This window comes from Euprymna scolopes, chromosome 4, assembly GCF_053919585.1.
Source record: "Euprymna scolopes isolate OS-2025 chromosome 4, ASM5391958v1, whole genome shotgun sequence".
Taxonomy (NCBI): Eukaryota; Metazoa; Mollusca; class Cephalopoda; order Sepiida; family Sepiolidae; genus Euprymna; species Euprymna scolopes.
Window position 1 is genome coordinate 59381669 of NC_136485.1, and position 12827 is coordinate 59394495.

The 12827-nt window shown below is 32.1% G+C and overlaps 1 protein-coding gene across 3 annotated transcripts in view; it reads left to right on the forward strand.

The window, feature by feature from the left end:
* The window catches only part of LOC145267568 (uncharacterized), a 48860-nt gene extending 37655 nt beyond the window's left edge, over positions 1-11205 (forward strand). For all 3 annotated transcript variants that reach the window (XM_080123313.1, XM_080123315.1, XM_080123314.1), the window contains exons 2-5: positions 7220-7330; positions 7861-7930; positions 8578-8690; positions 9071-11205. In XM_080123313.1, coding sequence (XP_079979439.1) covers positions 7220-7330; positions 7861-7930; positions 8578-8690; positions 9071-9355 — 579 coding nt within the window. In that variant the 3' untranslated portion in view covers positions 9356-11205. The remainder of the gene's footprint in view (positions 1-7219; positions 7331-7860; positions 7931-8577; positions 8691-9070) is intronic.
* The last annotated feature ends 1622 nt before the right edge of the window (positions 11206-12827 follow it).

Consider the following 12827-nt stretch of genomic DNA (forward strand, 5'->3'; position numbering starts at 1 on the left):
AATGCTACGATATTATGATTTTTTTTTTTTTAACAAAACGGAGTAATTGAAAGAAAAACGATTTTCAAATACTTTAGTAAAATAGTTACCTCCCTTAGAACAATGAATTAAGCTTCCGAATTGCCAAAATTAGTTTGCAATTTAAATGTCATGACATGATTGTTTAATTTTTACAGGGACGTTTAGACTACTTTATAAATTCATTATAAATCGAATCTAAATGTTTGTGTTGATAAAGAGTATGCATTGTAAACATCCACTCAACACTACTCATCGTCGGTCATCGATTACTGATGACTTGAATGATACCTTTTTAAAAAAAATAAAATCGATACAAGTTAAACGTTTTATATTTAATCAGCAAATAAACCTTGTATGTATTCTGCACTATTTTATTTAGATGGTATAAATTACAGGCAAAAATAGCAAATATTTTTCTTAACATGCAATTATAAACAAGAAAATCAAACTTATAAAATCTCTAGAATATTCATATAATCAGTAATTTTTTTTTTTTTTTTTTTTTTTTTTTAAGTACTTTTATAGTAGTTTAATTTCAAAAAAAAAAAATTATTTGCTTTTTGGTTTTACTATAAAAAGTTCACAAAGATTTACATCTTGCTTTGTAGACTATGGAAAAAGAATAACAGAAACCTGAAAAATGTGTTCATCTACGTACATATGGAAGAGAGTAATATTGGAATGCATATAACCAATTTTAATTGAACTTATTAGAAAATAGAGAACATTTATGTATAACTAGCCTGGGTGCCCGGTGTTGCCGAAGTGTTTGGAGGTGTGTGTTAAACAAAGAGTGGTAATAGGCAAGCAGGCTCGAATCCATACCATGAGAAAGGAAAAGAACATGAAACAAAAACAAAAAAAAAACATGACGTCTTCGCCTTGGTGTCCATAGCCAAGCTGAAAGGGGCTAGTCAATCGAAAGGAGGGGATGACTTTCAAAAATATTGGCAAAAAAACGACCTCTCCTTGTAGAAAAATGCCCGGTTGGGGGTGAAGAAATTAATGATTTTAGCTAATTTTTCGATATTTGTCATCCGAAGGGTCGAGCTTCAAAATGATACAGATCTTGTGAAAATCCGTCGCCTCTATCGAAAGTTTTAGGCAGGCAGACATACATTTAAAAACAGGTGAGATTTATATTATAGATACTAGTGGAGGGTACCCGGCATTGCCTAGGTGTTTAGAGGTGTGTGGAAGTAATAACCCTGCTTAAATATTATATTAAAAAAAAAAAAAAAAAAATCATTGCCCGGGTGTTTGTATGTGTGTGTTGGGAGGGGGGGGGAGTTAAAAAGTTTCGGTAGGACCCGAAGCCTTATGGCAAAGGTGAAAAATAAAGTGTGAAAAAAAAACCTTACACGTTACCCACTCAGCCAGCAGGAAAGTAACTAAAACACGTTTGAATTTAAGTATTATAAACTGAATTGACAGGTGCGTGCATTTAATGAGGTCAAATAGAAATAGCGCAGTTAACTTTTACTGCGGGACAATTTTTTTGGGTTTGTTTACTTATTGTCTGGTTTTGTTTCTGCAACGTGTTGAGGGAAAACCAGCTCCCCTTTATTAGGAGAGTGGTCAAATGAAAGCAATTGTCTGATATCACAGTGAAAACCGACATTGACCAAACGTCCATCGCTTTCTGGATGTTGTCTGTGGGCCAAGTAGCGCTCCTTAGTTTCACATCAGTTTCGTTTTTGTAAGAAAAAGCCGAATCGACACGTGAGAAGCCAAAAATAGCAATAATTTTGTAAAAATCGCTGTGAATAAATCTAGACGTGATGCGCATTCGCAATTCGTAGATATTATCTAGGGGTAATATATAAACACTTCTAAGCCATAGTACCCCCCCCCCTCCGAAAAACGTCTTTGTTGGACATACACAAACTCTTGCCCGCATTTTGCCTTTTATATATAGAGATTGTTATAAACTGTCACTAGGTTTTAATTGGCAAGCCAGTTCTTGCTTCACCAGTACAGCAATAAAAAAAAATTTTTAAATACCAACTGAAAGTGTTCAATTTATTATTAAATACCAATGGTCAAGGATAGATGGAAAATCTTTCAGATTTTAATAAAGTTAAATTTATATCAACATTCTGTTATCAATAAGAAGGAAGATTGCGGAAAAACATGAAATATTTAACGATTTTATCTTGGAAATGTTACTGTTTACATTTTAGCATAGAATATCTTCAAATGAAGAAAAAAAAAACCCAAAGAATACAACATGCAATGCTATTAATCGACTATAGTTTAAATTTTCCCCCTTTATTAAACCATAGTCATGAAAACCGTCAGCAATAGACAGAGGCTACCTAGCTAATTAGGGACTGCATAAAACTTGGATGAAACTTGGCACAGTTATTAGTCTTTCTCTACATAGGAACCACCCAGAGTTATGCATTTCTCTCATCGTTTGATGCAGTTCTGAAGACCGTTTTTGTAGAACACCCCAGGTTGGTCCTCCAACCATGACGTGACTTCAGAAATCAAGGCTGCATCATCTGGGAAACGCTTTCCTTTCAAAAACAACTTCATGGCTGGGAAAAGGTGAAAGTCAGAGGGTACAAGGTCAGGAGAGTAGGGAGGATGGGGATGAATTTCATAACCACACGCCCGTGCTTCTGATCTGGCGACATGCAAATTGTGAACCAGGACAGTGTCCTGCAGGAGGAGGGTACCTTTGCTGATCTTGCCCCGCTTCTTGATTTTTATAGCTTCCCTTAATTTCCTCAAAAGTGAAGCATAATAGGCTCCTGTAATTGTGGTACCCTTTGCCAGGAAATCTGTCATCACTACTCCGTCCTAGTCCCAGAAGACTGTGAGCATGACCTTGTCAGCGGAGAGCTGCACCCTTGCCTTCTTTGGAGGTGGTGAGTCCAAGTGCTTCCACTGCATTGACTGGGCTTTGGTCTCCGGATCATAGTGATGAACCCAGGTTTCATTCTATGTAATCAGTCTTTTGAAAAACTTTGACTCATCTTCTTGGCACATCTCCAAATTCATCCTCGAGCATTCGACGCGTTCTCACTTCTGGAATGGTGTGAGCAACCTGGGAATCCATCTGGCAGACACCTTATGCAAATAGTCATGAATAATAGTTTCCACAGACTCTGTACTAATCTTGACATCTTGGGCTATTTGGCGAATAGTAATGCGCCGATCTTCCAAAATGGCAGCCTCAACTTGACAGACAGATGCCTCATCAATGGCAGTAAGGGGGCGACCAGGTCTGAGAGCTGTTTCCACAGACTACCGGCCATGTTTGAATTCACGATGCCAGTGTTTTACAAGGTCATATGATGGGGCATTATCACCATAAGTTTTTCATTTCATTAAAATTCTCCTGTGGTGTGCGTCCTTTCAAATACAAAAAACCGGATCACTGCTTGACATTCAACAGGCTCCATTTCACACTTGACTCAGTTCAAACACCTGTAAAACAGAAACCACAATTAATTCAGAGCTGTAATTTGCCACATAACCCGTAGAGGTACAAAGCATTGCACATGCAAAATTTCAGCTAGATCAGACAACTGGAAGTTGGTCAGGGGCATTACTTATTGCACGCCCCTCGTATATATGTTCATTCACAAAGTTTTGAGGCAGCACATTCAGGACTGCAGAGCACAATACAAAAGAAGATCGCTAGTACACCTTTTGAGCAAACACTGCTGTGATTATGCAGTGAGGTAAATGTAACTGTATAGTGCTGCAGGTTTGTTCTGTTCTGCTGCAGCACAGCGATATTGAAGCTTGCAGTGGGACAAGAACCATGAAATAATCTGCAGACAACATATGCATCTGTCACATTCCATCGAGTAAACAGCAGATTTAATCCAAGCAGATCATATACTCCAGATGAAACAGGGTCGCAGCAAGGAATATGCAGTACATATATGGTAACATGACATTGTAGACGCTCAAGAGAAACTGAACACCTTCCCAACTCCAAACACTAGGAATCCATATTCCAAGTAGAAACAAATCATTGCCTTGTAAAGCCTAGTCAGTGAATGCTATCCATAAAGAATTTAGTAGCTTGGGATATGTGACCTGTAAAGCTCCCTATTAACCCTATTGGATACAAAGTCCTGGATATGACTTTAAACTATATCCAATGGTGAGGCCCCAGCTTGCGGGCTTTGGGGAGTGTGGAGCCACCCTTTAATTGCCATTGCGCCCAGGTCCACTCCGACTCTGATCTGTTAGGGTCCCAACTATGGGTTAAATAGAAACCGACTTAAAAAAAAAAAACAAATATATTCTATAAAAAATTGATCTTCAAAATCACTGGATTCGGCATTAAATAACGTGAAAAGGGTTGATATGCTGTAAAGCAAAAACAACCAACCTATTGGATACATAAAACAGTGGTCGTTAAACCTGAGATTGCTAGATATAATTACTTCTAGATAGTTATGACATTTCAAGATTTTATTGTACCTACAATTTATGATCTTATTATTTCTTTGGTTCAACAAGTTTTCTGTCACTGAATCATCTCTAACTTCTCATTTAAACACAAGTTGCAGATGTTCAAAGATTTGTTTGTGCGCTTTAAGGATTCTCCATTTTGTCTTTTTCCTTCCAACTTTCATTGTTTAAAGGAGATTTATGATTGCATAATCTACTTTTGAGTTTGCAATACAGTCTATGTAAAAATTTTGATTGCTTCTGTGTTTTCTTCAGTAACTATTGTTTCCAAGTATACTATAAAATTCGAGACATCATTGCCAAGGCAAAAATGTTTTCAGTTGAGTTTGTTTGTAACTGTGTTTGTCTACAGCCTCACATCCACATAACTCGACTAATCGTAATGTTTTCAAAATATCAGTCCTGATCTAACTTGAAATAAATTTGATTTTGGGATCATCTAGTTCACGATTATAGAGAAGATTAAGTAAAAGTCACACTTTTAGCAATAACTTTGGCTCTATTTGTCTTAGTGACTAGTATTCGTCTTAGTGACTAGCTACTGGGCCTATGACTAGGGCTAGGACAACAGCATATTCTTTTTATTGTTTTGACTCGAGTATGTGTCCGTTGATATATTTTTATATAGTGATTTGGTTCTCAGTTGATTAGCTGTGTCTAATATATACTCGAGTCAAAGCAATGAAAATAATATTCGTTTGTCATAGCCCTACTGACATCCCAAATCTTATGACCTTGGAAAAGTTTGATCGGTTCAGAACTGTAAATACCATGCAAAATTTCAACCCTATCAGAAAAGCTTTTGAATTATCAGCATTTCCTTTGTATGGTAAAGATAGACGTAGATGAACCTACGCACCATCTTCACAACTGACTTATTGCCTTATTTTAAAGATTTTCTACAGAGCTGTTTGAGGTTGTAACTTTATGCCCTAATTTTGGTTTTTACGATTTCGTTGAATAGACATAAACCATTTTCTTTTCTTTTTTTTTTAATTCTTATTTGTATTTACTACAAAATTCTTAATCCTTTATAATTGCATTAAGTTGCAACTTTGTATATGTCACAAGATGTTTTATCTGCCTGTGTGAGAAACGATCCCTACTAAACTGTCAGTTTTTGGTCTACAGACTTTAATCCTGATATATAAGGGATGCAGACCAATGGAACAAATTTGATTGAGTTTTAAGTGGTAAAAATACTTACTTGGAGGTTAAAATTGAAATTTGGCAAACGTAAGTCGACTAAACACGTTATTTCTGTGCATGCACAAATGTGCATGTATATCTTTAATGTTTATTTTAGGTTTTTATATGCATATATAAACAAAATAAAAACTATTACAGATAAGGCATGGGAACTAAGTGTCTTGGTTTCGATTCTAGCTGATGGCAACCAAGTTTTTTTTTTTTTTTTTTTTTTTTTTTTTTTTTCAACTTTGGAAATCACTACTATATGTTTGGTACAATATAATAATCAGAGTATTTGCTCTATAATAATAAATACGAAATATGCATAAAATATCGTATTTGAGCATATACCAGGTCATGTCAGGCGGCCATGCCATGTGTGAAAGAACGAGAATTTGTACATTTTTATTTTACCAAAGTTTTTTTTTTTTTTTTTTTTTTTTATTTACATGAGTTTAAAAGTTAGATTTATATATTACAATATTGTTTTTTGGTCATTAATTTATAAATCAAATTATTATAAAATCACAATTTTATTAGATTTTAATTTATTTAAATCTAATAATTTTATTAAATCTCCATCTGTTAATAAAATTTTAACTGCTTCCAAGGGAAATTGCTCTTCTGAAAAAAAAAATCTTATCTCTCTTCTGAAATCTAATTGATTTTTTTTTTTGTTGTTTTTTTTATTAGCGATATATGAATTAAGAGTTGTCTTTTATATACCACTCTTTCCCCCTCCTCCCCACCTCCTTGTTGGCATAAGGGAAATCATTTTTAAAAGAATCAGTTACTTCCCTTTACATGATCACATTAAAAGATCTGTACATGTCTTGATGGCATTAACTGATATTAATGTATATTTGACTCCAAAATAATGATTTTTTTTTTTTTTTTTTAAATACCACTTTTGTGGGTGTTTGTATTTTTTCAAGTTTTAGCTGAATATAAAAATATACATTTGCCATCCATATAACAGACTAGATGCACCCAGCGTTGACTGGTATTAAATGTAACATTTTTTTTTTTTTTTTTTAAATGAAATAAAAAAAACAGAAACTGAGACATGTGCATGCAAGTATACGTTTTCCTAAACAATTCACTTCTTGTAAGTATATAAAAAAAAAACCTTACTCGAGCTGAGATCTAAACCAAAACCTTAAGATAAAGAGTCAAGTATGATAACCGTTAGCCAAGAGATCTTTAAAAAAAAAAAAAAAAAAATGCTTTCAAACCTTATAAAACAGTTGACAAACAGATAAAAATCCAATAACCCCTAAATAAAAATTTTTTAATTTTGACCCCTTAGCAGCCCTTTTTTCTGAATGAAAACCAATTAAAGTTTTCCACTTGTCAGAAGACCCTATATACTGAATTTTAAGTCTCTAGATCAAAAATATATATATATATATATGTTGAAGTGTCATCACACACATTCTCACTTTAATATAGATATGTGATTACTAATTCCACCAGTGTATTTGATTTCCTCAACTAATCAAAAAAAAAAAAAGAAAAAAAAAATGTAAAGTAAAAATGGTCTTCAGATTTTCCATTTAATTTTCAGGAGGAAAAACCTGACACAATGGGTGCTAAAATTGAAGACGATACACAGGCGAAAAAGGGAGAGATTGAAGCTGAACCTCCAGAGAAAAAAGTCAAAGTTTCAAATGCTCAGGTGAGAAGTAAACAATCATTATTTTATTAATGACATTTTCAATTTCTTTCATATCTCCTCCTCACAAGAATATATCTGATAAATGACTTGAATTCATCCAGGTAGAAAAAAAAAAAAAATAATTCTACAATTTAAGAAAACTTGAATTCCCGCTGAAATTTCCTGTGACCCAATGAAAACCTTCACTCATAAATTCAGGATAATTTCTTTTGTTAAAAAAACTTGTAAGAAATAATTTTCACTTGTGGTGGGCATAATTTTAAAGAACAGCAATTTCTTAATGTTAATGTAATCTTTTCATTCTAGGGTTAAGCTGATACTCAGATACTATAAATATCATTACATTTAACATGTTATTGTGTAGAAATTATGGCCCCAGAATTATGTGTACTTCTGTAACATACTTTTGCTAACACATTTTTTGTTAACTATACCAATGTTTTTGTCTTGATTGTTATCGGCTTGAAAGACTACAACAATTTTTTTTCTTTCTTTTTTCAAACTAGTTTTAATTTTGCTTATAATTTCAGGATGGAGAAGCAAAAGAATTAAAACAGAGACGAACAAGTTACAAGCGTCTTGGCATCAGTGAAGATGAGGGTAAATCGTTTTTTTTTTTTTTTTTTTTTTTTTTTTTTTTTTTTTTTTTCTTCCTCTCTCTTTGTCATCATATTATAATGGAACTTTGGTGTCTGTTATCATGGAATCTATATATACTACTAAAACTTTTGTTTGTCATTGTTTACACTTCATTTATATATCAATGTTTTAGACGGGATGAAGAGCAGGTAATGTAAATAAATTCTTTACAATGGTAGGAATAGAATGATGTAAATAAGAGAGCATTTGACATCACAATGTATTCTGACTTTGTAAAATCCTTTGATTTTGTAATCTTTGGAAAAACTTTTTTTTTTTCTTGAAGTTTCTTGTTCTTAATTTAAAGTGGAATTTCATTTAAAAAAACATGTTTTTACATATATGCACCTTGATGACCACATTAAATTTTATCAAATAATAATAAAAAAGTTAATTCAAACAATAAAATGAGAATTTTCATGCATAAAAAAGTATTTTATATTTGATTGGTTTTAGATTACATTCAGTTATGCATTTTTCTCTTCTAATAAGAAAATATGTTAGTGTTAATGCAGGAAAAGTCTTTGTGATTTCAATATATTTAACTGGAACTGACAGCTTCATGAAAATTGAAAACCGAGTAAAATGGTTTTTCTTGGTTTCTTCAGCTGAAAAACTCTTAAAATCTGAGGATGCTAATTCGGGTCGACGAACTCGCTCCAGGTCACGTGGTGGAGTCACAGAAAGTCCTCGAGCTGCAAAGAAGACTACACCAGCAAAAGTAAGTCATAACTGAATGATACAAGTCGGTTAAATATTTTTTGATCTCATTGTTTGAGCTGTAAAATAGAATGCTTCTATTTTTTTTGTTTTAAAGAACTGATTGAGAATTTTCACGTAGGATTATTTGAATTTTTTTAGAGTTTAAATCCAAATTTTTGCATATTGAAAATTTAATAACGGACTTATATATACACTTCCAAGTCAAATTCTGACGTGAATTTTATTTTTTGTTCCTTTATTTTTTTTCTTGTCTCTTTATTTTTTTTTGTCTCTTTCCTCCCTCTATTTTTCTCCTTGTTTTGTTTTTTCTTTTAAAATTTTTAAAATTCATTTTTACTTTTGTTTCTTTTCTCTCTCGCTGCTTGTTCATTTCCAAAGGAGACTCCAAGCAAACGAGGTCCAAAGGGTAAAAAAGCTGCTCCTGCTCCTGCAGCAACATCTGCCGAAGAAGATGAAGAAGCACCAACCGAAGAGTCAGCAGAAAAAGCTGAAGAACCGGCCAAAGATGAACCCAAGGAAGAAGCAGCTGCCGCTGAGGATGGTGATGATGAGGCTGCTGCAAAAGAAGAGGAGGCAGTGGAAGAAGATGGCGATGCTGCTGAGCCTGCAAAAGAGGAGAGTGAAGAGAAAGACACTGATGATGGTGACGCCAAGAAAGAGTGAAGACACTTCCATCCCATTCTTCCCCTCCTTCCCTATCTCAGCACAAAATCATTTCATTTGACCCCCTGCTCAAGGGGGGGCATCTTTTTATTTATATATATATATATATATATATATATATTAAAATAGAATTCTTCTCATGGATTTACTCCTTACAGACTACATCTCATTCATGAATAACAAAAATTTTTACGATTTTTCATTAGCAATGTCAGAACAGCAGACACTGCATTTCGTTTTTATTTTGTCATTGGAAACAAAAGAAAATTTTTTAAATCTTATTTTATGCCCTTTTTTATGCCTCATTTCTACCCCTTACCTTTTCCCTTGATCACCCTGCTACCCTCCCTCCCCACATGGTATCTTGCATTTATCATCCGTGGACGAATGAAAGGAAACAAAAGTGGTCCTCTCCTCTGATCACCACTACGTTTTGTTTTTTTGGGTTTTTTTTTTTTTTTTTTTTTTTTACCATTATAGAAGGTGAAAAATAGATGTCAACTTGCAAAAGAAAAAAAGCAAAAAAAAAAAACCTTCGATCAACAACGTACCATTAAAAAAAAAAAATAATAGCATTTTAAAATCTTTTTTTTTTTTTTTTTTTTTTTTTTTTCCTTTTTTTTCCATTTTTTTTTTGCTTTAGATACAACATAGAAAAAGATTTTTAATATTAAACATGACTTGCATTTCTCATTATTGACTTTTTTTGTCCTTTTTGGAAAAAAAAACAAAACAAAAACAAACAAAAACCTTTTTATCAACAACTGTTTTTCATTTCTTAGCTTTCCCTTTTCTTTTATTTTGCTGTTGGGGAAGGAAAACTGTTTAAAACCGTCCTTTTTTTTTTTTTTTTTTTTAATTTCAAATTATTTTGTAAAATATTTTCTAAATCCATTTTTCTTTTTTTTTTTTTTCTTCGTAATATTCCCCTCCCTGTTCCCACCCTTTAGAACCTGGAGCTGGCCCTCTTCCTCAATGACTAGCACCTGTCGCTAAGGTGGAGAGAACAATTGTTAAACTTTGAATAAAAAAAAATAAAAAAAAAATAAAACTAAACTATTTTCATTTAACTTGGTTTTCTGATTTTATTTTCTTTCGACCTAAAAAAACCCAGATAACATGTAATTGTTGAATTTTTTTTTTTTTTTTTTTTTTTTTTCTCTCTTGAAAGAAATTTGAGTTTGTCTGGTATTTTCTAGCAGTCTATAAAACCTAATAAGAGGGGATGGGTGTATTTGTTATTTTGTCAATCCATATCTTCCCACTCTTTTCTCCATGTATATTATTCCGTTGTCGTAAAAACAGATCTTACAATATGTATTTTTTATCAAAAACTTTCTAATATCCTAAATCATGTCTTTGGGGAGGGTATGCAGACTTAATAATCATGTTATTCCATAGACATCGATTCCAAAACATCTTCCTCTATTAACTTTTTTTTTTTTTTTCTAATGGTTTGAAGATTTGTCAAGTCCAAGGCACAAAAAAAAAAAAAATTTTTTAAATAGGCCAGTCCTCCTTGCTGCTTTTCAACTTGTTCATAATCATTCCATTTTTACTAATTGACCAACATCGTCCTTCGTTTTTGTCTTCATATCTTTTTGCATTTAAAACAAATCTCCCATCCCTTCACTGTCTTTGAGAATTGGGATTGAGAACACTGTAGGGCAGAGGATGAGAGGTAAAGGGATGTGTGGATGCCTGCAGGTGTTTTTTAGTGTGTATTATCTGTTCATAATAATCCAGAACAAATGCTTATTGAATTAAATTATTTTCACACTCAAGTGGGATTTATTTGTTTTTCACTCTCTCGTCCAAACCATATGAAGCAAAAAAAAAAAAAAACAAAACTTCCTCATTTCAGTTTCTTTTGGAATAACAATTCTCTAGATCTAACCCATCTCTTGCAGTGTACCATTTCCGCTTCCCTCGCCATGCTTTAGACCTCTCATCACAAAAATGAATGAGCTTAAGTTTCCCTACTAAGCACTTTTTATTTTATTTTTTTTTACATTATTAGCAGATTAGACTTTCAAACAAATTCTTGTTTTTAAATTTCTAAATATTCCTGTAATGTTTAAGCAGATTCCATTTTCTATTTGCACACTTTTAATATTTTATTCTCACTAAACAAGGTACTATTTTTGCATCAAATTCTTTTTTTTTTTTTTTTTTTTTTTTTCAAAAATATTCACTTTTCAAATTATTTACAAAATTCAACATTGTTCATTTTTCTTTTTTCTCATTAAAAAATGTTGGCAATAAAAGATAAGGATATTGATTGAGATTTAATTTTTTGTTTTACCCCCGTCCCCTCCAATTCAAACTTTTGTTGGCTTTTGCTCTTTTTCTTCCAATTAAAATGTGTTGCCAGGAATTTTTTTTTTTTTAGCGGAGGAGGAGTGGCCATTCCAGCAATTTTTTTTTTCTCCCCTCCCACCCACTTACTTTAATTTAAAAATAACTAGATTTTTTTTTTTTTTTTTTAACAGGTAATTTACACTGCCATTTACACCTGAAAAGATCTCGCTATTAATTTTCTTCTCAGCTATTCCTCTTGAAAGACTTCTATTTGAAGGAATTTTGTTGAATTGAACTTTTTTTTTTTAATTTAGTTTTTTTTTTATTTATTTAGTTTTTTTTTTTTTTTTTTTTTTTTTGCAAGGACAAATTTCAGGAAATTTCAATTTAATGAAAATGAATTCTAAGAAATCGACTGCAGAATCTTCATTTCTCCAAAGTTTATTAAGAAAATTGTTTTGTCTTCAATAATTAGAAACGGAACCTGCTTTTTTTTTTTTTTTTTTTTTTTTTTTTTTCCCCCCCCCCAATTCATTGAAATTCCAAATGGGACTGCAATAAATTTCAATTCATGTTTTTTTTTTCTACTTTTCTATATAGACTTTTAAAAATCTTCAAATCTCTGGTCTTTTTTTTTTTTTTTTTTTTTTTTTTTTAGCTGATGAGACTTTCCTTTCAAGAAAGTTTACTTTACAAATACAGAATGTAAATATTTTTGAATCCTTTAAAGTTGTTATATTTTTCCATTAACAATTTCAAATTTGAAGAATTAAACTTGGACAATACTTTTGGAAATTCAAATACATTTCTAAAACTATTCGTCTTTGTCAGGATTTTTTTTTCTATCTGGATTCTTTCTACTAAAAAAGAAATCCAAATTTTCTAATCTTTTCCAAGTAGAATGAATTCATAACTAGTAATTTATATTTCATTTTACTCCATATTGAAATTTTTTTAATTTGAAACAATTTTTCTTTTATTATTGCTTAAAAACTTTCATATTTCTCCAGAGAATATTTCAGGGTCTTCAAATAAAGTTGCCTGAATTAAAATCCTATCTCAGCAAAACGTTCACAACTAGAATACGCACACATATATCCACACATAAAGTTGCCTGAATTAAAATCCTATCTCAGCAAAACGTTCACAACTAGAATACGCACACATATAT